The sequence below is a fragment of the Pseudopodoces humilis genome, chromosome 1, assembly GCF_049639895.1.
Source record: "Pseudopodoces humilis isolate 2021_Gansu_Grassland_sample_001 chromosome 1, ASM4963989v1, whole genome shotgun sequence".
Classification (NCBI taxonomy): Eukaryota; Metazoa; Chordata; class Aves; order Passeriformes; family Paridae; genus Pseudopodoces; species Pseudopodoces humilis.
In genome coordinates, this window is record NC_142200.1 from 59,479,495 (window position 1) to 59,504,670 (window position 25,176).

The following is a 25,176-nucleotide window of genomic DNA, read 5'->3' on the forward strand; positions in this document are numbered from 1 at the left end:
CTTTAATTACTTTGTGTACATAATTGGGTATGGAGCTGTAGCCAGTGATGGAGAAAAGAATATAGCATTATAGAAATGTTACAGAAATCACTTAGCCAGTAACTCTACACAGCTGATCCTTCTGCCTGAATCACCATGATCCTTTAAGTAAGGATTTAAGTAAGCTTCTAAGTAAAACATGCAGTTTTTACTGACAGAATTGGGGATGCGAGTTAAGGGCCTCTCACTATCTGAAGATGTCCAGGAAAGGTTATTCCTAATCTAACATTAAAAGTAACAAGTTGATTTTGTTTTAAGCAGTGGAAGCCACGGTTCTTGTAAGTTAGGCAAGTCTTCATTTCTGTTTTGAAGAAGAGGGGTGGGGACATTGCTGTAGCCCTCTTGCTTCATGGTGTTCAGGCAACAAAGGAAAGGAGGGGGATGTGCTACTGTAGCCCAGGTAAGGGCCACCATTGCAGCAGGGGTTATGGGATCCACAGAGTAATGTGTCGTATATGCAAGCCAGTGTGAAGACCACAGGGATTATGGTAAATATCACACTGAGAACCTGTGAGATGGATTATTTTTTTTCCCTTTAAAAATTTACTGTTGTAATGGGAGGGAAAAAAAAAAGAAGAAAATATGTGTTGTGGGGCCTTCTCCTCCACCAAGATGAGCAGCATGTTCTTGGCTCTGTAGGGAGGCTGTACATGAGGCAAAGTCAGGCAGCCCTCCTTGGACTGATTTTTCTTCATCCCTTCCTTAGCTTGTGGGCAGGGGCTCGGGGTACACCAGCGGCAGTGTTCAGCTGGGAGGAAGCATGTGGGGATGGGGTTGACATTTTGTTTCCCAAGCGGGGAGTTCTTCCCAGCCTCTCTCTGTAAAGCACATTGGCTCTGCACTGCCTGGCACATGGCTGGGCCTCTGCAGGAGCAACTGAGCTCTAGAGAAAAGTCTCCTTTGCTTCTGCCTTCATGGTCATTCAGGAAAATTCTAACTTTGTGCTCTGCAGGCAGCCTTTACTGCTTTGCAACCTGTCCTCAAGGAAAAAAGGATTCCTGGCTTTTGCTTTGTTCATAACTGGGAAGAAGATTATTTCCATTTGTGAGATGAGCAGCCACATCCTCTGAAGGGGGAAGAGTGCCAGCAACTTGGGGCAGTGTTAGAGGTGCAGTTTGAATTGTAGTAGACTGGGCTCTTGACCTTGCTTCTCCTCTGCATTAGAAAACCAAACATTAAATATATTTATGTTTATATATTTGTGTTTGCAACTTTTCTGCTTTGCACCAGCAGCACTTTGAAGTTGCTCCTCCATTGTCCCCCACCACCTGAGGAGCCCACGATTTTGCTTCATTTGCTGATGCTCCTTTTCAGTGCCGTCATCTCCGTGTGGGACGCGTGGGTTGCGCTGGCCGGACTCCTCAGCGTGGATGGTGACTGGCTCAGACCTGCTTCTGCCAGAGCTCCGTGCCGCTCCTTCTCCTCCTGCCCGCGGGCTTGGTCCTGCCTGCTGCGGCCTGCTCCAGCCTGGGGAACAGGGGGCTGGAAAACATGTCTCTGCAGGGGCAGTGCCGCCTGTTCCTGCCCCACCAGAACACAGGAGATAAGCTGTCTGGGATTCCCACAGTCCCACCGGCCAGGAGGGCATCCCGGTGCATCCGGGAGGCGACAGGTGGAGGCAGGAGCCTGCCAGTGCCGTAGGGCCTGGGGCATCCGGGGCAGCGGCTGTGTGGGGCTGGACGAGAGGGTGCAGCTGTCGGGGCTGGCCACGACCGCCGTTTATCTTGTGACTAACCTGACTCCAGCCAGCAAAGTTTGGGAGGCTCCCAGAGGTCGTGACTTGAAAGACAAGTGTTGTAATTAATTTCTTATGACACGCTTGTTTTGAAGCGTTTTTAATTCCATGATAAGAGGCAGAATCTGGACTTCATTTACAATCCGCTGGGTTGGAGGCAGGAACCAGAAAAGTGCTTTGTGAAGCACTGCAAATGTTTTTCTCTCCATCCCCCACCTTTGCAGGATGTATGTGGTATTATCACACCACAACAGTGAAGCTATAAAAACATTATTGTGTCCTTCTTTTTGAAGAGAGAAAGCACAAACTAAGAAAAAAATTTAACTGCATAAAACCACATCTTTCTCTGAGAAAATCTGGTAGCAACTTCAGAACACTCCAGAATAAAGAGTGTGGAAGAAATTGCCTTTATTTCTTTGAGACTTATATTTTCATTAAATATTAACTTCTCCACAGTTCAATGATATTTTTTTAAAAATTATTTTTACTGGGAATTTAAAAGAATATGTGAAAAGGCATTTCCTACATTGCCTGTCTGAACTAGCTTGGGATGAACAAGGTGTTACTCAGCAAAAGAATGCGTGAGAAAGAATTACTTCAGAACAGAAAACAGTCTTTTTAGTTCCTTTAGTAGTATGTCACAGATTTAATGTTTTCTGCAGTTGAATGTCTCTATTGCTGCCTTTGAATAAGTGCTCCCACTTCTGGGACATCTTTTCCTTCCAAGAAGAAAAACTGCTTGCATGCTACAGAAACATGATTAGCAGTTAGCTGAGCAGGGGGTAATAAAAGAATCTTGATCCTTATCAGTTTTGCTTTTGGCTATGGAGAGAGGATCACCCTAGACTGGAGAGGAGGAGAGCACCTGGCAGAGAAGGAGTGCATAAGTGGCAAACAGTAGCAGAAGGGAGTGTGAGGTACCACACTGGATTTGAGTTCCCTCGGGTGAGCCGCAAGCTGTGTTAGCTGATAATGGAGGTCCTGCCTTCCTGGCATGGCTCACCTCTGTTGGCTGTTGAAATGATCTTTGATGTTGATCAAGTTACCTCTGAAAAATGGAAAAGGCTGTGTTTTAATATTTTCATCTGTAGGATGATGGTTCTGATCAGGTTCAGTATTGCAGCCCTTAAAAATAATTTTCTTTCACCTATGGCTGTGTAAATAATCTCATCATGAAAATATGCCACCTTTATTTTCTGCTGCCTGATGTTGCGCTGCTTTTCCAAGCTACATTTGAAGCTTCTCCTGAGACTAGTATGAAATAAAAAATTTGTTTCTTTTCAGAGGTATAAAATTCATATTCTGAATTCATGTGATCCTAAGGTGATTTTTTTGTATTACTTTTGGTTTTTCCAAATATTGCAGCAATGAAAAATAGAATTATATTCTCCTGAATTTGCTCTTTTGCTCAGTCTGTAAACATTTTGTGCGTTCTACACTTTAGACTTGTGCAAGAAGTAATATTTTTCTACTACCAATTCAGAAAATCTTATATTCAATATTCACTTGATAAAATTTACCACTTTTTGTGTCATTAATGAGCTTTTTATTGTATCTGTGCTGGCAGAGTTGTGGTAGTTTTGTTTCTCATTTTGTTTTGCATAACACACACTCTTCTGTGGGAAAAAGTGATTCCTTTAGTGCCTGTTTGAGGGAGCAAATGGTGCTCCCCTCAATTGCCTGACATGAATGAATAGGATGTTGTTTGCAGGTGAAAAATTGAGTAGTTGAAAGAATAATTGAAGGTAGCTGTTTAATAACTTTAAATCTTAAAGTTTATAAGAGGTTATAACTTGCTGAACAGATTGTATGAAATTATCGGTTGGAGAGGGTGGTTTTGAGGATGAATTTTTTTTTTTTTGGTCCCCCCCAAACATCTTTGAATAGGATTGGTAGCCCTCCCATTTTGATACCATCAGCTGAGTGAATACACTTGTTGATGGTTGCTGGGAGTTATTGGATACATGGTGATAGGCTTCTTTTGCCAGGCCAGCAGAAGAGCTGTTTACAGGTGATGCTATTCCTCTCTGCACCCAGTATTGCTGCTGGGTGTCCTCGCTGCTGGCTGTCCTGGGAAGCCATCTCACCATCAAAACCTCCTGGGCAGCACCTGTGACCTGAGATGAACATAATAATGATTAATATCTGAGAAGTGCAGCAGAAACATTACTCCTCCCAACTTCTGACTGATCTGCAGGAAGTGGGAAAGATTAACTAATACTTAAAAAAAACTCAGCAATGAAGCCAAAGCTGAAAGCCCACAATTTTCTGCTGCTGCAATTACATAATCTTGGCATAATGTGGTTTGTGGAAAGCAGCAAGGGGGGAAAGGCTGTTGTTTCTGGCATGTTTTAGGATAGAAGAGAAGTCACATATCAAACTTAGAGGAAGAAAACCCTGACAATCCTAGTAATCACTATCTGCACGTCCACTGTAATATTTGGGAGTCCAATAGTTGGCTTATGGGACAGTTTGGAGAGCTGGGTTTTGATGTTTCTGAGGACAAGGATAACTTTGGGAATACGTGCCTGGGTGCTTACTTATATTTGGTAGCACCTGTCTCTTCCAAAGCCCTCACTTCTTTCATGGGATGAACTTTCAGGTCGTGCCTCTGCTCCATTGAGCGGGGCTGGGAGTCAAAAACGAGGGCCTCCAACTGAGAAAGGAAGAGATTCAGCAAGGGAACAGTGGCCTCTGATGACAAGCAGTGAGAAGTGCAGGAGGCCCTGCCAGCAGCTCAGGCTAAAGTCCCAAGGAATTGATTGTCTCCATCCTCAAGGCAGCCAGCTTAAAAATGTTCTTTATACATGTCCAACACTGTAAAGAAACAGAGATTAATGCAATTCTAGTTTTGGCTGCTGTAACATGCTAAACTGAAGAACAAAATAACATTTACCATCTTGAAACAACATGTTATATATATATGATATATATATAATATATATGTATTATAGATTGTGTTAGATTTTAATCCTAAACCTATTGATGAACACTTCCTAAGTAGGAAGGCAAATTTAGCTCTCTAGTACTGACTAAATCACTGGAGAAAGAAGGTTGTCTTTTGCAAAACTGCACTTTATTGGGCATAGTTCCTGCTTCAAAAGTCCTGTTGAATGTTAATGATAACTATAACATTTAGGTGGTCTTCTAAATGTTGATGAGATTGTGTCCAGTTTCTTCTGATACAGTGATATGAGGGGAGAGAGATGAATGAGTATTCATATGTGGGATACATTACTTGATTTTTGACAGAATAACAGCTACAACTACTTTACCTAGAGTGTGTTTTTTTTGGTTTGGTTCACCCAGAGGTTGCTGGCAGCAGTATGGCTGAATTTTTTCTTAAATATTCCTAAAACACATACAATGCAATGTTAGCATTCAGATAACCTTCTTTTTCCCGCCATTAAATACTCCTTGATGAGCAGTATTGGCACTGGTCCTCCCCCCAGGTCATAGTTCATTTTGTATCTGTTTCCTCTTAAAATCCCTTTGCATGCAGTCAGCCTTACAGGTCATAAATGAGAGACTGCCAGCTTATTTGCTGTCTGATTGCTTTCACAAATGCTTCTGGTGTTGATCTTTCTGAGAAAATAGAAAGTGATTTCAGTTTCTGTCAAAAATGGACAGTGTTTTGTAGCCGGGACACAGAAAGGTAGAAGGGTTAAACATGACAAGTTCCCTTGAAGTGGCTTTATGACTGCTGCTAATTTGAATGCTCAGTAATAGAGATCTGTTGGATGGAGGGGTTACCCTTCACTATTAATGACTCATTGGCCTCCTTCCCAAGCTGCCTGAAGTGCCGCTCTCCCTAGTGGAAGTAATTTTGTCTTTGAAGTACTTTCCAGAGCTGTCAACTAATGTTCCACAGTTCCCAGAGGAAATAATAAGCCATGAGTGCATGTACACTGAAAATGTAGAGTCTGAAATGAACTGTTCCTATAGGAGCCTGGCAGTCTGCTTCTCTGTGGAATTCAGCTTGTTTATACAATCTTATCTGGCTAAGCTTTGGTATTTTATCTGGCAGGCAGTTCCTATGAAAAGCAGCTGTCCAAGCAGTGGGAGTGGTGCTCCTGGTGGTTTTTTCAGAAGGTCTATAATTTCTTGTTTCGTGTAAATTACAGAAATACAATACTCTCTTGGCTACAACCAAAGGCTCTAAGCAGTTTTTTTAGCCTTATAAATAGCCTTTTAGTATTCTCAGCTGATATGTCCTGTGTGACTTAATGATAGGATTTGTGATGCCCACTAGGAAGGTGTAAGGTTTTCTGTAATGCCACATTACAGAACATTAATGTTCTGTAGGCTAGCTACAGAACTGTTAGAAGAACACCTCAAAGTTATCAGTTTTACAGGTATGTTTTTAACCACCACCATCACCATTGTCAAGAAACTGGGCAGAGTCTCCATCTCTGCATGAAGAGATGTCTAACAGAAAGGGGTAAGCAGGTAGTCACAATACTATTAAAAAAAAACCCAAAGCACCCCACTAACCAAACACATAATAACAGAAAAGACTCAGCCAAAATATTTCAGATTTTGTGTAACTCAATAATAGAGAAAATGTTTCTTCAAATGTACTGAAAGCTGAAGCTTTTGGAGAAAAGAGTGGCTATTGAGTGCCTACAGAAGAGTCTGAGGTATTTTTTGTGTAGTTTTGGGTTGCAGATGCAAGTAAGAGAGAACTGAAAAGGTCAGGAGTTCTTCTCCAACTGTGGCAAATTATGTTCTTCATCTCTTCTTACAGGAACAGTACTTTCAGTCAGAAGCAAATTATGGGCACAGGTAAAATTCAGTCCAAGTCTTCTAAAGTTTAGTGGTTATTCAAGATTATCCATCCAGTTCATAGTGCATTTTATCTGAAAACACTGCATCTTGTAGATTAAAATGATCCATACGATCTGGCATATTCCGAGAAATGACGGACATAGTCAAGACCTAAAAGACTAATTCTCCCTCTCTCACCTGTACGTACGTAACATTTAACTCTGGCCTCCTTTGAAACATAAGAAAATACGACACCCTGTAACATTCAGTGCTTTAAGCATTGTTCAGATGTGCCGTTTGGTGACACTCTTCATGCTATACATGCAGAGTTCTGTAGACCCCTTTTGTTCTGCAAAAGGGGAATTTGATATTGCAACAAATGAAAAATGAGCTCTGTCTGGTTCCATATGGTACATTCTGGTCTTGTCTGAGACCTGGCATCAAGCACAGTCCATTTCTTTAGCTGAAATGGCCCTCCTGCTTGAAATCATGTATGGTGAGAAACTCAAAACCTAACAAGTTGCTGACCTTCATTAAAATTGTGTCATCATAAATTATGCACTGATACAGTTTCCATTTCAGTCTGACACATACCACCTGAGCAGTTTAGTACTGGAAATGAGTAGTGCACCATTGTATGACCACCCCATAGTTGATAAAAATTAATGATGTTCAGGGGTGGCTAACTTCTCCCAGTTCCCTTGTGAAGAAGGAGATTTTATTTTCATTCTGGTGTGGGGATTGATGACTTTCTGCTGCCACAGCAACAACTGATATTAAACTTCAGTTGAGATACTTTCAGTTGAGATTCCTGCAGCAAGAATAGTAGTTCTAAATAACATTGTGAGTGTAGCTGTTATGTTGTAAAAGATGGTTTTGTTTTGTTTTACTTTTTTTATTTTAAGGTGATGTCCCAAGTGAAGGTAACCACTAGAGAGCAGGTTACCTTGAATTCAAGTAATGTAATAATGCCTCTATGGTCAAAGAGCATGTATTCTGAACTTCAAATTTTTTTTAGAAAGTAAAGTTAGTATTTTTTCTTAAAAACTCTTCAAATTAGCTCTCATTTCTCCAACCTGTAATAGCTTTTAACAGTTTTTACCTGTTACAATTAGATTTCATCTTTCTTGTATAGAATCCCATTTATAATTAGAGTTGGAAACTGCTTGGCACTGTTTTAAAGCAAAATCTCCAGTCATTGGCAGGACATGGACTTAATTTTTTAACATGGTCCAGCGCTGTAATACTAAACCGTAGAACAGTCAGTGGTCCCACACTGAAGGTAACCTGCATCACTTGTAATGTAATCCCTGCTCATGCCTGGTTTGTGTTTGGAGGAAAAAGTTAGCATTTTTGTGGTGAGATGGGCTTTTTGTTATTAAAGGAGGTGGTTGTTTTGAAGCTGTTCAGAGGTTAGGAATGCTGGCAGTCATCTGGGGAGACTGGTTAGTGGGCTGAGCATGGATGAGGAGGTCACAGGCACAAAACAACCACTTCTTTTGTGCCAGTGTCTGCTGTTGGTTCAGCTCAAGGGAGGTGCTTCAGAAATTACTTATGTCTGTTAAGAGGGCCATCATACTTCTGTGACTGTGCTACTTTATCATCACAAACTTGCATCTTGTGAGAATTAACTCTCTAGGTTGTTAATTTAAGGGAAAGAAAACAGTTTTGTCAACAAATACTCAGAGATTAATTATTTGGTAAAGCTTTTGCAAGTTTGCCCTAAAGTAATTAAGTATTAATATACTAGCAGAGAGAGAGAAGGAGGTAACAGCTACCTGTGTGCTTCCAGGGGATAGATGGCTAACCAGGGCATGTGTTTCATTTTACCTCACTGCAATGAACTGTACTGACCTGCTAATTTTCTGAGCCTTTAAGGAACATAGGTTTTGTTTCAAGCTTTTTTTGCCAGTACTCTTAGAGACAGTCTTAAATGCATAAACCCATGTGTAATTTTAAGTGGCATCTTAAACTGAAAATTTCTGATAAAGGTTCTCTTGGACCTTAAGGCACAGCAGTACTATTCTACAGCACTGTATTTCAAGTAAGGAAGAATTTGAATTCTAGATCTGAAGTGCCAGGTTGTTTTCATAGAACTGTCACAGAAATTTATCAGTGAATTGTAGGGGTGAGCTGGGCACAGTGTTGGAAACTGTGGTGATGAACGATATCTCTTGTGCCCCCACACTTTACAAGGAAAAATATTTGTTGTGAACCTTTGGAATCATCCATCAGAAGTAGCTGAATGTAGATGGTGATCCTGGTAAGAAGACAAATCATACCTGGCTTTGGCTGCAGTAATTGGCTACAGTACTCAAAAGAGTAGTCACTGCACTGACTGTTCACCAGGTGGAGTTAAGAAGGTGCTATCACAGTCACTGTTTTGGCTGTGAATACCCCTCCAGAAACCACTTGGGAGCTTCTTGTGTTTGGGTGATTTTAAGGACTTCCAATCCTGTGCCTCACTGGTCTAAAATAACACAACAGGGCCTGTGCAGCTGGTACAGCTCTGAACATCCTGGGAGGAGAGAGAAGAGGTGAATGTCAGGTTAAACACAACAGATTTGTGCAAAGAATATCTTCATTTCACAGAAACTTTTTCTTCAGGATGACCTTCCAGCTGCCTTGTGATGTCCTTAGGGTTACTATAGCTAGTGTAAATAAGTTATAGGAGAATGCAGAAATAATCTTTCAGAAGTTTTTAAATTTTTTTTTTCCAGCCCAAAGGGCTATGTAGGATCACTGTATAACTTAGACTGGAAGGGACCACCTCTGGAGTCCAGCTAATCTAACAACCTGCTCTGAGGTTCAGTTAGATCGGGTTGCTACTGACCACTTTTTTTTAGTGTTCTTAAATTAGAGTAACTTAATGTCACTTAATTTAAGTCAGTCAATAATACGTCTTGAAAGTGGGCTTGAAAATGAAACCTTGCAAAACATAAAATTGCAATTATAAGCTTGTTTTTACTAACACCCTTTTTCCCCTTCCAACTTTTATCAGGTAGAGGTATTGTCTTACTCTTTTAAACATTGCTACACAAGGTTAATTTGTCAGAGAAGCAATTTTCTTAGTGACAGTTCTGTAATTGTACTTTGTATGGTATTGCTCCTCTTCAACAGGAGAATAAACTGAAAGTCTGTTAATTTATCTGAAAAGTATGCTTAAACTCCTGGTGAAATAACTTTCCAGCTAGTGCATGGCTCATGTTTAAAATATGCACAGTATTTTTATTGTGAGATGCAGTGACACAATTTTGTACACTAACAACTTAATGATTTAAGTATTTTTTTTTTATGCAAAGCATAACATGAACTTCTTATATGGAATAACGTGGTTTACTTGGATGAGTTAAAGGTGATCACTTTCCCCATGCCCTTGAGATAACTGCTACAGAGACTGAAATATTTAAACAATTCCTTAAACTGCAGACCGCAGAAAGGTATTTTCCTGTGAATCTTGCTCTCAAAGGCAGGAATGTGTGTGAATCCATGTCCACTCTGTGATCCCTAGCATACAGACTAAGCAGAGGAGTTTCCTTTCTGCCAGGCTGCTTGCTTACACTGTACCTTTTTTTTATCTGGCACTTTTTATTGCTGTCAAGTTCAGCTGATCTGAAGTAAAATACTCCAGAGTGAAAAGTGATGTACCAAGTGATGCACATTAACAAAGCTCCTTTAATAGAAAAGCCTAGGCTGAAAGCATACCTAACTACTCTCCTGCACTCTTGCTTTCATCTTAGGTACATCTTTGTACCTAAGGTTAAGGCAGTGTATTGGGTAGTGAAATATTCCCCAGTTTAGACTTTTAGGTTAGGAATGCATATATGCTCCTTGCCCACTAGAGTAAAATTGTGTAAAATACAATCTAGCTCTAAAAATACAGTCTCACATCCAAGATGTTGTATCAGGCTTGCAGCAAGAATTGCCTTCTGCACAGCTGACAACAAGTGCTGAGAATCAGAAGTCTCTTTTCTCCAAAACATGGAAGAAATATGGGGAGTCATTGTAAACAATTAATTCATTCTGAGTGTTGTGCTGGTGGACATAAAGTGAAACAAAGATTAGAGTAAATGAAAGAATTAATTTCATTTTTCCCATATTAGTATTATTTTTAAAATATTATTATTATTATTATTTCCATAATACGATTAGTGCCTTCACTGAACCAAGTGGGGGAGGAAAATGCCCTGCAGGTTGAATTATTCTGTTTGATACATTGGTACTGTCTCTCTTTCAGATGAAGTGGACTACAGCAATTTTGGGACCAATACGCTGTCGAGGAAGAAGAAGGCTCTGGTGACACTGCGCAATGACAACCTCCGCCGGCGTCCTCACATCAACATTAGCATGCCTCATGATTTTAGACCAGTGTCTTCCATAATCGATGTGGACATTCTCCCTGAAACACACAGGAGAGTGAGGCTGTATCGACACGGGTGTGAGAAACCCTTGGGATTTTACATTCGTGATGGCACCAGTGTAAGGGTGACTCCTCACGGACTGGAAAAAGTACCTGGCATCTTCATCTCTCGTATGGTTCCTGGTGGCTTGGCAGAGAGCACGGGCTTACTGGCTGTGAATGACGAAGTCCTGGAAGTCAATGGCATTGAAGTAGCAGGAAAGACTCTTGACCAAGTCACAGACATGATGATTGCCAACAGCCATAATCTCATTATCACAGTCAAGCCAGCAAACCAGAGGAACAATATTATTCGGAGCAGTAGGATGTCTGGTAGCTCTGGTCAGTCTACAGACAGCACTGCGAGTCACCATAGCTTGCCTACATCCCATGTTCTGCAGAACTTCCACCCTGATGAAATGGAGAGTGATGAAGAGGCTGACATTGTCATCGAGGGTGGTCTGGAGCCACAACACATTCCTAAACTGCACAGCCTTACTTCCAGTAGCCTCTCTCGAATCAATGGCAGCAGCCTTAGCCACAGACTTCAAAGGGACCTGGTGCTCAACAACAACTCTGGCCGAGAAAGCAACGGCAACATCCACAAATTACTCAGTTCCTTAAAAACTGATCCCCGACACAGTCTGGTTATCCCCAGAGGAGGTATTGAGGAGGATGGAACAGTCATTACACTTTAGTAGCAATTTCTGCAATTCTCCTTACAGTCTTAAGTGCCAATTGGGACAATCGACTTGCGCAACACGTGCACAAAACAGGGAGCTGATATTCTCACAGACCTCATGGGTGCAGAAAATTGTTGCTTTCTAGGAAACGTGGCATCTGGAGTTAGACATAAAATTGTTATGCACTGCAAAATTTGTCAGGAGAAAGCCAGAGTGCAAAACCTGGTTTATGTCCCGGCCCTGAAGTGAGAACACAAATTTGTTTTAGTTGGTATAAACGTAAGCAGTCTTACAGGCTACCCATGGCAGTGTTATATACTCGGGTTTGAATGCATGGGTAGATGTATTTATACATGCATGTATATGAATTAGATTTTAATAGTAACAGACATGTCTATTTGAAGTGGAACATTGTTTTCTTCTAACACCAGCTAAGGACAGAGTGCTTCTTAATAGCCATCCCGTCGTCTTCTGTTCCATACAGCCCTTCCGCCGACTTGTTTACACCGTCTTCTCAGCGTTATGTCTAATCCAGACGAGCTCTGTAAAAGCAGCCGTTTCCTATTCCGGTGGTAACAACGCTCGGGAGACGCTGCAGACACATTTTCCAAAGGAAACGATGGAAATCTCTATCCGTATAAACCCGCGTGTTCCCCGCCATGGCCGTGGCTGCCGGGCCATGGGCCCCACCTGCCGGCCGGCGGGGGCAGCGCCGCGGCCGCCCTGTATTCTCTTACCATATTTATTAGTTAATACCTCCTTGTTTTGTTTGTTTGGCTTTTTTGGTTTGTTTCTTTTTTTGGTTTTTTCACCCCTCCCCGCATCATCTCTGTTTGTTCAGAATCATGGTTTGTGTGAGTTTTTAGGCATGCAAGCCTCAGAGCTGACGCAGGTCCTTGCTGTACCTTTGGGGCAATCCACAAGGTCTTTCCTTGACAAGAGATTTCCCTGTGGAGAGGAGGGATGCTGACAGACTCTCAAGCCTAACTTAGAATAGTTCTGTTACCTTTGGACTCCTACAGTAATAAAGCTTTATGTCTGCACAGGACTTCTGGAAAGTTAAAATATACTGGATATTTTGGAAGGTCAGACACCTTTGCTGGGTGGCCAGGTGGCTAGTGAGTGACCAGTGACTGTTGAGTCAGTACCTGTCTGCTTCTGGAAACACCATGAGTTTTATCAAAGTGGTCTAATCTAAAATATTTTGTTATATCTTGATCAGTGTAAGGAACAAAATATAAATGTTTTTAAATGTATTTTTCTACTTTTAGCTTGTGTCATTTGCTCTTTGTTTTTAACTTTGTAGTACATTAAAGCTTTTTTTTATATGGTGGAATAGACATTTCTTAAATATTTTATGAACACGAAAATTCAGGAGTCTTGGTTTGGAAAAATTACATTCCGTTTTGGAATCTGTAATGGCTGGAAAAAGGATGTGTGGACTAATTCATTGTTGCTAATTTAGAATACCTGTGGAACAACCAGTCTTCTGCTCATGGTAAAATATCTTTGGGACATTGAACTTAGTTTATTTCTTTTAGATTTGCTTTAAGAGATTATTTTAAAAGTCTTTCACTTACTCTAATTAAAACTTTTCTAGGTATCAAAGCAGCTATAGAGCTGTACGTATTTTTCACAGCACAGTAAGAATAGAACATTGATCCTGTTCGTCTTAAAACTGTGTTTGTACTTTACCAAAGGTTTTCATTTAAAAAAATAAAATCATCAGATTATTGGTGCAGTAAAAAAAATGAATTAGCTGGATATGCTTCAGTCAATCAGATCATCTTATCCAGAAAAAATTGTTACACCTTAAATAAGACTACTTTTATGAATAAGTGGATTTGTCTGGCTGAAGTTACTCATTTTACCTTAGTTAACTGATGAAAATGTGACCTTGTCTGCAATAAAATGTTCACTGTCTGTCTTCTACTCTGTATTTTTTCCCAGTGCCTCAAGCAATTTATGTGGAAGCATCTTCCCTCCCTATGAAAACAAAGTAGCCAGTTTGGGTGGCTCTTCAGCTATGCAACCATTTTAGTGCAGTGTTTTTTCTCATTGCTGCTTTTACTAAAGGTTCCTGTTATTCTAATTTCCATGGGCACCAAGTAGCTTCCTACCCTCCTCCTGCTGCAGACCTCCGGGCTTTGATGGGTAATTCTGGCTCCTTGGAAAAAGGCCAGGATACCTCTGGAGGGCCGCACTGCACCCCTTTGCCCGGCGCCTGCTGGCTGTCACTGCCCATAGAAAGCGTTCTAGTACAATCTATCCAAACTTTTCCACCCCATTCATCGCAGGAGGGAGGAAGCATAAGTTGTTTCACACACATGTACAAACTACAAACTGAGAACAGCCAGCTGTCGATGTGGCCTTGGATCCAACACTTTATGAAGTAACTTTTAAGACTTGCAAACATTTTCTGCGGCATCATCGTGGGGAAAATAAACACACACAACCCAGCTTCTATTTTGAGTGCCCCACAGCCGTAAGTGAAGCTTTGTTGTAAATTGTCCACTCACAGTGAGCTTCCCGTGCCAGCTCAGGCCGTGATGGGAGAAATCTGCGTGGAAACGCGGCTCAGCCGCTCGGGTTTCACACGCCGGGGCCCCTTCGCATGTGGGATTAAATGCGGAACGGGGCTCTGAGGGTGGCTGAGGGAGCACCGGCACGCCAGCCCTCGCTAAAGGCCATCCTCCACAAACGCTCCCGCAGACGGAGCCATGTTCCTGTCCCAGCGCTCGGCAAGGGCTGCTCGGAGGCGGAGGAGGCTGTTTCCTCAGCCAGGGCCGGGCCGCTCCCGCTCCGCCCGCTCCTTGGGCCGGGCCAGTCCCGCTCCGCCCGCTCCCTGGGCCGGGCCGCTCCCGCCCCTCCTGCCGGGAGCGCGGCTGCGCCGGTCCGCCCGGTCATGTGAGGGGTGGCGCATCCCAGCGGGAGCGGGCCGTGGGATGGCGGCGGCTGCCGGTGCGGGCGAACGGGCAGGAGCTGAGCTGCCGGACGCCTGTCCCGGCGCGGACAGCGGGAACGTGTCCCAGAGCCAAAGCAGAGCCTCCGGCCTCGGGGAAGCGGAGGATGAGGACGCCTCGGAGGCGTCGCTCAGCGCCACCGCCGCCGCCTACTCCGCGTACCTGCTCGCTGACCGCAGCCTCTTCAGCGAGCAGGTGGGCGAGGGGCCGGGCCGGGGCTCCCGGACATCTCCCGGGCACAGGGAAGGGGTGTCATGGGAGCGCAGCCCTCTGGAGATGGACACGCTCCTGGGCTGGGGCTGTGCAGCACAGGACGTACCGGGGGTCGCGTCCCTTGCTCTGAACGAAGCCGAGAGAGAGGAGAAGCCGTGGGATTCCCGTGGGACTGGCTGTAGTCTGACCGGTGTCTATACTCGGTGGTCCGGTTTGTGAGGCTGGCCGGGGTTTTGTGAATGTGAGAGTGTGGGTGTGTGTGTGTGTGTGTTTTCAGCACTTCAAGTGACCTCTGTTTTGCAGATAGAAAGCTTAGACAAGAGTCTAGAAGACTTATTGACCAGAGTGGATGAATTCGTGGGAATGTTGGACATGGTTCGTATAACTTGCACGTGGTTGTGTTTTCAAAGTCAGATTAAACACAGTTTAATCGGTGTTTGTAAGTAAGACTCAGAGAGAAAGAAGCCTTTAGTCTAGGTAACTTCCAGTATGAAAACATATTTAATAATTAGATGAGTTATTTTGGAATCAGGTAACTCATGGATGAAAACTACCAAGCTTTCATATCAGAGCAAAATGTGTCTATCCAGCTAGAATCATAGAATCAGATGGAACTTCTTAGGTTGGAAAAGACCTCTAAGATCATCAAATCCAGCCATTAACCCAGCAGTGCCATATTTACCCCTAAACCGTGTCCCAAAGTGCTACATCTTCTAAATACCTCCAGGGATGATGACTACACCACTTCCCAGGGCAACCTGCTTCAACGCTTGACAACCCTTTCAGTGAAGAAATTCTTCCTAACTGCATATTTGTGTAGTTGTATTTGTATTCTCGTCTGTGTATATGTACAGAATCCCATTTTGAATGGTGCAGTGACAGTTTTAAAAGAACAGTATGATATTCTGCTTATCCTTTAAAATACATAAAGACATCCTTTGTTGGTTTTATAATGAAAATACCTAATCAGTTGCCAAGCCACCAAGGCCAGATTTGTCTTTAGGGGACCCTCTTTTCAGAAAGGCAGCTTTGTTTCCACTTTTCTCATAGGGTTAGATGGGGAGACTGAATGGAAACTTCCTGTAAGCTGACATTGGTAGACAGGCTATCTTTTAAAGTGTAGCACATATGGTTTTCCTGCACAACTCTGCTGTAGGTTTGGAGGGTTTTTTTAACACCAGTAAACTAAGATTTTTGTGGCCTGACTTTTTTAACAAAGCTGAGATAGTACAGGTAGTAAAACTTAAGACAAAATTTTAGCTTAATATATTTAGTTCCTTAGTGTGTCTTAGAAAATGCTCCAATCCAGTTCAGAAGAGATGGTATATATACAATGTATATTATATATGTAGCCTATTTTTAATATAAGTATAAAGGTGAATATTAGTCTCTGCAAAATACATTTTCTTCAAAGTTACTTGGAAACTGTACTAAAAAGCTATAGTGTATTGGTTTTAATTTAGTGTTTTTATACTAATTTATTCCAGTATTTTTAAACTCTAAATTTCATCTGTTCATTGGAGCACAGTTCTAGTCCCCAGAGTAAAATCTACTAAACATTTTGTTTCATTCATTGATTTTTGTATTATTTCTTTGCATTGTCTTTAGATTCGAAGTGATTCCTCTCAAGTTGTCAATGAAAGTATACCTCAAATTTACACAAAAGCTACAGAAATGAGGCAGATATATAGGAAGATTGACAAACTAGAGGTATGTATTTGCTGTCTTCTAGATATATTTTGTTTCCTGATGGAGGGAAAGATCAACGTCTGCATATTTGTGTGTGTGTGTGTGTGTGTGCAGACATGTGGAGTGAGCTCAGGTGAGTTGTTCTCTCCATGTCCATGCTGGGTTCAGTACTTCAGGGTTAATAAAGAGGACTACATTTATGAAGAATTTCTGGGGACTGTGGGAATTCCAGACATATATTTAAAAAAAAAATAAAAATTGTTCATTGACTGTTTGAAGCAAAGCAGTCTTTTGTGTTAGCTTTCAAATTTTCAGAAACAAATAGAATGAGAGCTCACTTGATCCCTAATAAAGCTTCAAAACCATTGTTCAGATCCTTGGGTTTTTTTTCAGTAGTAGAAAGACAGGTAGAAGTCTAGATTCTGAAATATCCAATGTAGTTATTTGAAAGGAAAATTGGAAAAGGAAGATGGTTTTATTAGATTTAACCTGGTTTTCAACCTTTTAAGTGTCTAAAGTATTTTTCAGCATTAAAATGAACTTGTAGGCAGAAGGGAAATAGAGCATGAAGTTTTTGACTTCTCATTTAAGCAATGGATCTTTCATCATCATCATTTTGCAATGCATAATCCTGTTTTATTTTGTTAGTGAAAATGTCATATTTATTTTCTTGTTTGTTTGGGGTTTTTTTCCACACTAGGCTTTTGTGAAAATGATTGGGAATAGCGTAGCTGGACTGGAAGAACGCGTCATAAAGGCAGAAACAGACCTTGGAGCTTTTCCAAGCACATTCAAGAAAATCTTGCACACAATCAGCATGCCATCCTTCCTTAATGTAAGTAAAGTTCTGCTGCCATGTGACTAGCTCAGTTGCTCTGCTTACTAGAGCAGATGATTTAAATAATAATATGTTTGTTACAAGTGTATCTGAATGTAGCTGTACTTGTTTTATATACTTTATTAGGATTTTTACAGAGTTCTCAGGTGTCTTTAAGAAAAAAAAAAACAAGAGGAAACAACCAAACTTAAAAATTTAGAAAAATTTAATTTCTTACAAGGATTTGTGTAATGTTGCAAAACTGGCTGAGCACACAGAGAAATTAATGTGAAGGACACAAACAAGCACATAATGCACAAGCCTCAATACTAAAGCACCCTTGATCTCTGTTGGTATGCAAAGCAAGTAGGAAAAGCCCATTACAAGCAACTGCTAAAGGATTCTTCTGCATTGATAACATCACTGCACAAATGTTACCAAAAAAGAAAATGAAAGCTAATCTGCACAGTACTTTTAAAATAATGGTCATGTTTATATTCAATCCACACATTTTGATAATCATGTTACCACCTTGGTAAACTTTCTAAGGATGCAGTTTTCTCTGTCTTTCCTTATGGACTGCTCCTTTACAAAATACTTGAAGTGCTCTCTCTGGTATATTCAGAGATGCCTTACCTAGCACTGAACTGTCATTTTGCCTCGGGTTTAAAATAACTTTTTGGTTAAAAAAAAACCCCAAAATCATCTGAATACCTGATGCTTCTTGACATCACCTGTCAACTACAGCATTTGTAAATTCTACTCTTTTGCATCTTGTCAGCTCACAAATTGTTTTATCTTTTCATATATTCATCCTGTACTAGCTCAGTTTTCTGTCTCCTGGTAAGAATGGTGAAAAACATAGCTTTGTGGAGGGGGACAGGAAGAAGGTTGTGGCTCTTTGAAGTATTTTTGTTCCTACATCTTCCAATCACATATGGCAACAGAGAAAAATACATATAAAAAGAGCATGTGTTGTCTTGTTAAGGCTTGGTTCAAGGAACTTGTTCTTCACTGCTGTTTACTGTGCAGCCTATAGGTTAGTTAATTTCTCATCTCATTCCTTCATTTTCCTTGGTGTTTTAGTTTAGAGTTCTGTCATTTTTTCTTTAAAAAAACCCTAAAAACAGCAACAAAAAGCTGTTCTTTTTTCGGGCCAGTTACAAAACGAAAAAACTGCACAAGCTGTCTTGAAGAACAGTCAACAATATTTTCCATTTTTTTCTAGAAACAGTTATCAACCAAGGAATTGCAGTCTTCACTTGAGAAGTTTGATAGTTTTAAGAAAGTAGTTTATTTTAATGTTGTATGGGAACACTTTTCCAAATTAGCACTTTTTCCACAATTTAAGAGGTAGAAAATCTTTGAAAGTGTCAGGAAGGTGAACCTGGCATCTCCAGTGGTTTCACAGTATGATTATGGGTAGCAATAAAATAACACCCAAAACTTACTGGCATTACTAAAAGGCAGGTAATTGTTCTATGGTGGTTCTGGGTATTGCATAGTAAAATAACTACTTTCAGTAGTAAACACAACCATATGTGAATGAAAATACCTGTAGAGATTTCTCTACATGCCTGATACTTAACTTGCTCAATACATCCATGGTAAAGCACATGGTTTGGAAAAGAAGGTTATTCTGATATCGTGATTTTCACTGTAGGTGTAGTTCACGTTTTACTGCTAGTTTTAAATTACTCAGGTTCCCTCATTCTCTTTCCATTTAAATGTATCTGTTTCTTTACACAAAGGCTGTTTTTTCTGTTTCTCAAGGTGTGTATTTATAATCTGCCTTTCAGATCTTGCCCAAAGTTCTTCCCTTGTGAATATCAGGCAGTGTAAAGAACACTACTGTAAGACTTCTAATATCGCTAAGAATGTAGACTATCAAAAGGTAAAAATGTCTGCTAAGCAGCTGCAAAAATAACTAATCATAAATGTGTGCTTAGGCAGCTGTGGGTTCTGCGCCTGCCTATAAATCTTCCTCACTGGATTGAAATTACCCCCCTTTTTTCTCAGAGGCAAATACAGCGCCTCTTAAATCCATGCCAGGAGCTGCAGAAAACCTGTGACCCGAGTTTCCCATCATCAGTTTCTCTGACAGGACAGGGTAGGAAATGATTTTAAAGATCAGAACTTGGATTTTGAAGGTTGCTCTTACATTTGGCAAAATTTGTCATACAGAGAGCACTGATAGTATACATTGTTTATAGATCAGACCTTTGCTTATATTTTTTAATTTCCTTGCAACTTGGATGGCAAAACAAACTTAGAGAAATTAATGGTATTGTAAAGTTAAAAGTTAAAAGTAAAGTTAAAGGCACAATTTTCTATACAGCAGGAAAATATGTACTTATTTCATATGGAGCACAAGTATACAGCTCAACTGAATATTGAGAAACTTCCACTTTGTTTCATAGGTGTGGTTATTTTACATCTTCATTTTGGTGCTGTAAAACCTAAACTCCAAGGCTACCAATGATACTTGGTGTACTTTTAACTTTGTTAGGTGAGGGCTAATTTCCTCATTCCAAACTGACAGAGCTCTACTAAATAGTTTATCAAAATCTTTTTATTAGTTGAGAGGAACTTTTAATGAATGAAATCTTGATTTCAAGCATTCTGTTTAATGTCAGGCATTGAAAACATACCCTGTGTCTGTGTTGAGTTGCAGCATTATTTACAGGCAGCAAGGCTGACGCAGTAGTCACTAGTGGTCCTTGATGTTGTCTCTTTCAGTGAGCCATTTGATATAGCAAAACAGTGTACAGGTAATAGTTAATAGAAACATATACTTATATATACTTATATAAATAGAAATTTTCCTGAAAAACAGTGTAACAGCTCTTTTCCAGTCCACTACCAGATTATTTTTAACAGCGTGCCATATGAAGAAGCTCAGCAGCAGCACCTTTCTTGAAAGAATCATTTGCTAGGTGTGTTTCCATAGGAAGACTTTTTGAGTAACTAAATGAGAGCCCAGGCCCAGAGTTGACTAAAAAGAAGTGGCTGAGGAAAATTTAAGGCTGGAGCAGAAAAGGTAAAGGTGTATGGCTTGGAAAGGATGAAGGTTACAATGACTCTCCCATCATCTGGATGGTACAGTTTGGCTCCTGCAATGCTGGCATTTTGTACGTGTTCTAGGACTGGGTCTGTTCAGGTGGTGGAATGGCAAGGGTCAAAGGCTGCATTTCTTCACTAACATCAGGAATATGCCAGACTCATCTGAGCTGTGATTAAGAATTTATTCAACTAAGGAGATACGCCTTAAAAACTTAACTTGTTTTACATTTTAACTCTGCAGGCTTTGTTTTAAAATGCTTTATGAAAAAGGCAAAAAATAAACTTATCTAATTTGCAGAAATCGTCTTCCTCACGACAACAGCAGACCCTCTATGAACCTCCAGTCCTCTTCAAGACTGAAGACTATTTTCCGTGTCTTAATGAAGCACCTTATTGATGATTTTTGCTTTGGGATTGATATGAATCAGCCAGAATAGAGAGAGCTAAGTGAACAAAAGGAATACCAACCTCAGAAAGGCTGCCTTTTCTAAGCACTATTGATGGCATATTGCCATTCTGATTCTCGTTGTCTTCCTTCAGGCAATATTTTCAGGTAATCTTTCTTTGTGCACGTTATTTTAAAAGCCTTCCTAAAACACCATGTAAGTTTTCAGATTATTTTGGGGAAGGAATTTAAGAATATTTTTGCATTACTTTTTTTTAATACGGAAATAATAGGAAACATACTATTGTATATAAGTTTTTTAACACGTAAATATCTGTGCTGCTGCAAGTGTAAATAGCTATACCACAAGGATGGAGGTTTGTCTTTTTTTCATAATGTGCTGATTGAGGTGATAGAAAAACTGTGCATAAAATCATCTATTTCAAGGTTTTAAGCCTGGTCCCTGCAGGTTGTACAGAAAAATGTGGCACATTGGGATGTACTTATTGCAGGGGCAGGACGTGGAAGATCATCAAGGAATCAAGGACATGGTTCAATGCATGGGATGTAGTCCCCGTTCATAAAGCAGACATCCTGCCCCCACTGGTGGTCCTCAGGTCACAGTGACCCAAGATTCTAATTATTGCATCATTGTATTGTTTGATGTGTAACCAGGTGGGCATGAAATAGATGTATGTATGGAGAGAGAGATACAGATGTATAAAACCTGCTGTCAAAAAGAACAGGTATCTAAGTTGGGAGGGGTGACCTTGGACTGAACCTCAGTCAGGTACCTGAGCAGATTGCACAACTCTCTGTGGTTACTGAGGCTTCCCATGCTGATTGCAATTTATATTATCAATAAACTAATAGCTGACTAACCCCTGTTGTGGTCTTGCATTTCACTGGACAGTATTGACCCACCTAGCAGATGTTAATCACAAATTGATGTATTCCTCTAAACAAGTTTTTCCTCTGCTGCTCTGTTGCCAATGTAACTCATTAGAAATACTCAAAATTCAAGTCTGGGAGGAATGCTTTAGAGAAATAATGTTTCTTTAGATTTCATGTTGCACGCACAAAACAGGTATGGGACTTGCAGAGCAGATATTATTGGAGATTACTGGATCCTATCTCCAAAGACCAGCAGGGATTGCGTTCTAAACATCTTCAGTATCTGAAGAACATTTATTAATAATTAAAGATTTTCAAGTCAAAGTTAGTAGTCTCCAAAGGAGTTCTGAGGTAAAACTTATCTGAATTTTAACATCAAGACTCTAGAAAAATAATCACATATAAACATGCAGAAAGAAACAGACATGACTTTGAAGGAGGGCTAACCTCCCGTTCTCCTTGTTTTCATAATTAATTCATTATTCAGATGTTCCACTGGAGCAACAGTTGCATTTCTGTAAGGTGTGGTGCCTTTCAGTGTGTGCATAAATAATGCTTGAAGGTTTATCCCTCAGTGAGATCTAATAAAGTTGTATACTTAGTGTAGCAAAATAAGGCTACAGTCAAATACTCTTAAACATACTAACACTGGTATGGAAAATAAAAAAAAGTTGTCTTTAGAACAACTTTCTAATTAAATGAATCACCTTCTCAAATAACTTTGCTCTATGTGGAGACAAAATGCAGTTTCTTTTAAACAGATGATATTTGAAATATTAATAAAGATTTCAGCAAGTTTATACAGCTGAGTATTTTTCACACAATATTGTTCATATTAATAAGAGTTAAAATTCATATATTCTGAAGTGGCCATTTTTGTTGAACTGTTGTATGGAAAAAAAAAAGCTGTATCTTCAAGGCATACCACAAACAAAAATCAGTCAGTTCCTTTAATTAGTATTGATCTATGTTGGAAATTTTCCAAAATATTTTTATTAGTGAAAATAATGGACAATACATGGAATTTTTTTTAAGGAAATTCTATAAAATTGCAGACAATACATAAATTATGGCTTTTAAAAATAAATGGTATAAAATACCAAGGTCACAGTTGATCTGTTAAGAAATTAAGCTCATGGTTATAAAATTAAGGCATTCTCATAGTACTGACAGAATGCAGTCTGCTCTTGGTTTGTTTGCACCTTGGCTGTCTCCGTATTCATGGGCAGTCTCACCATGCAGGAATAGCATAAAAAACATCCCAAGTGTTCACACTCAGTGAAGAAGGACTCAGAATATTCCTTTATTCTGTCTGCTGTTACCTTGTATTTGTGTAAAACCAGTAATAACTAGATTATTAATTAGGTTCAATATTTACTGGGTTTGCCAGCTGTAAACAAAATCTGAATCTCAAAATCCACTGATACTAATATTGACAGTCCCAGAAGGCTGTACTTGCATTTTCCCTGTGCAATGTTTGTCCTTTTGCCTGAGTTCCAAGATACAAGCCAGTAACTATGGGGCTACATCACCTGTTTTTAGCATGAGGAACTCTTCATCTAGAACTGGTGTAAAGTAAGATGTGGTTACTGTGCTGAGCTGCTAAAAGTTTATAAAATGAGATAATATTATAATCAACAAAGAAATCTACATACCAATCTTTTATTCTGTGTCATTAAGCAAACATTTTAAAGCAATCAGAGCAAAAGTAATACTAAAAGTTTTTATATTCTTACAGTTATGTACATTTTAGGCCAATGTTAATTAGCATTAGCCTAATGCTAATTGAAACTAGTGGTGCAGCTTTCTAAAAATTACCTGTTCGCTGTACAATGTGTGTCAATATGTCACAGAAGCTGCATTCACAAGATATTAACAGTGAGGTTGTATCACAGTTGGGTTGGACTGAATGTTAGAGGTTTACACTTTTCATAGCTCCTGGACAAAAATCAGCATGTTCTGTCTTACATAGATATTTAGTTACATGATAAACTATGCCTGAATTGGCACATAAAGATTGATACTTGTATTTAATTATTTTTGGACCAGCAGATTTTGTTCCAGTCAAGCAGTGCTGCTGCAACTGCAGTAAAGCCCAAAGAAATTACAGAAGGATGCAGATGACTGAAATGAAAAGAATCAGGTTTGATGGTTTACCGGATCAAATAAGATAAATTACTTAAAGATGCACTGGATTACATTGGCATCAAAACCTGTGGCATTTCATTATTTTTGCTGATAATAACCTTCAAGGTTAAGTAGTTTTACCTTACAATACTAAGAATTAAGTAGCAAGCTTAAGCTGTAAAGAATGATCCTGAGTGAAAGACCTCCCAGAATGAGAAAGAAGAGCAGATAGCTTGCATCTTCATCTGTGAAAAGAACTTTATATTTGAAATTGGTAAATAATGTTCCCATTAAAAAAAAAATGGGGGGGGGAAGAAAAAGAAGAAGAAAAAAAAATGAAAATGTTTTAAAATGTTTTTTAACCAATTACTTATTTAAACTCCCTTATATTTTGTAAAAAAAAAGAAATCTAGTCTTGGACCAGCAAGCAAGAAAATCCTTGAAAAGCCAAAATCCCTGTCAGATATTACCTGTGGTCAAGGAGGACCATAACAGGCATTGGTATCTTTCTAGCCACTGCAGCTAAATCCATCAGGGATGAGGAGTTTCCAGATTCACATCCCTGTAGGAGCTGAGCTGCTGTGGCAGAGCAGAGGCTTTGTCCACTCAGCTGCTTTTGTTGATTCTACTTCAAGCCGATGGGTGGTAGTACAACCTAAAGATGGTAGTACAGACTCCAGCTGATCTGAGGTTTTGGGAGTTTTCTTGACTTTCTTGCTTTATGTTATCTACTCACTAACTCTTTCAATGCTGGTAATTTTTTATGATTTTGAAAAGCTGTAAGGAGGGTATGTGAATGGTGCATGATGTCTTAAAAGTGCTAAGGAACAAGCAAAAGAGAAAAAAAGGGGACAGAGGGTGTTGTTTGTGGGCAGCACAGTACAATGCCAGGGAGACAGAATGCAATCACCTATAGACAGAGTGTGAAAAGGAAAAATTGAAATAATGCCTTTGGATTTGTGTCAGACTAAAGGACATGGTAGGGAAACCAAAATATCCTGTCTAAAATCCACATGGAAGACTCAAAATTATATTTCTTTTTTGTCAACTTTAATATTGGCTTTACGTTCTTTGGTGGACTATTAGAATAATAAAAAATACATTAAAATTGCATTAATAATCATTCAAATGTGCTATCTGTATGGGATCTTAAATAGTATATTCAAAAAATATATTGAAAATACAGATAAATAAATGTGCTGGCAGACCTAAGAAAATTAACTGAATGTTAGCAAGGATTCTGAGTGAAAAGACAAAGGGACAGAATTCCCTGTCTGGGAAGTGCACTCACTGAGAAAAGAAGGGTAAGTATCCAATTTTTCATCTCCCACTGTTTCAGAAGCTGTAGGTTTCATGATAATAGCTCAATGCCTACATTATTTAAAAATAAATTAATTGCCAT

General features: G+C 39.9%; 2 protein-coding genes across 3 annotated transcripts in view; both read left to right on the top strand.

Annotated features, from left to right (window-relative positions):
- PARD6G (par-6 family cell polarity regulator gamma) overlaps window positions 1–13,546 on the top strand; it is a 66,189-nt gene extending 52,643 nt beyond the window's left edge. Inside the window, exon 3 of the mRNA XM_005517328.3 lies at window positions 10,779–13,546. Within this exon, the coding sequence (XP_005517385.1) occupies window positions 10,779–11,638 (860 nt within the window). The 3' untranslated portion in view covers window positions 11,639–13,546. The remainder of the gene's footprint in view (window positions 1–10,778) is intronic.
- Window positions 13,547–14,526: 980 nt separating this feature from the next.
- On the top strand, window positions 14,527–25,176 carry BLOC1S4 (biogenesis of lysosomal organelles complex 1 subunit 4). 2 transcript variants are annotated; one of them, XR_001331914.2, is made up of 6 exons: window positions 14,527–14,781; window positions 15,103–15,174; window positions 16,408–16,509; window positions 17,189–17,323; window positions 20,667–20,921; window positions 23,700–25,176. XR_001331914.2 is itself a non-coding variant. In XM_005517329.3 (5 exons), exons 1-5 carry the CDS (start codon window positions 14,569–14,571, stop codon window positions 20,763–20,765), a joined length of 621 nt encoding a protein of 206 aa, XP_005517386.1. In that variant the 5' UTR covers window positions 14,527–14,568; the 3' UTR covers window positions 20,766–21,634. The 2 variants fall into 2 exon arrangements, 1 of the variants encoding a protein (XP_005517386.1); XM_005517329.3 differs by lacking the exon at window positions 23,700–25,176 and having other exon boundaries at window positions 20,667–21,634.

What these genes read in the sequence shown, in the direction of transcription:
- BLOC1S4 (XM_005517329.3), top strand. Translation starts at nt 14,569, where the DNA reads ATGGCGGCGGCTGCCGGTGCGGGCGAACGGGCAGGAGCTGAGCTGCCG. An exon ending in GCAGCCTCTTCAGCGAGCAG is followed by an intron (nt 14,782 to 15,102) that starts GTGGGCGAGGGG and finishes TCTGTTTTGCAG; the next exon opens with ATAGAAAGCTTAGACAAGAG. An exon ending in GGAAGATTGACAAACTAGAG is followed by an intron (nt 16,510 to 17,188) that starts GTATGTATTTGC and finishes TTTCCACACTAG; the next exon opens with GCTTTTGTGAAAATGATTGG.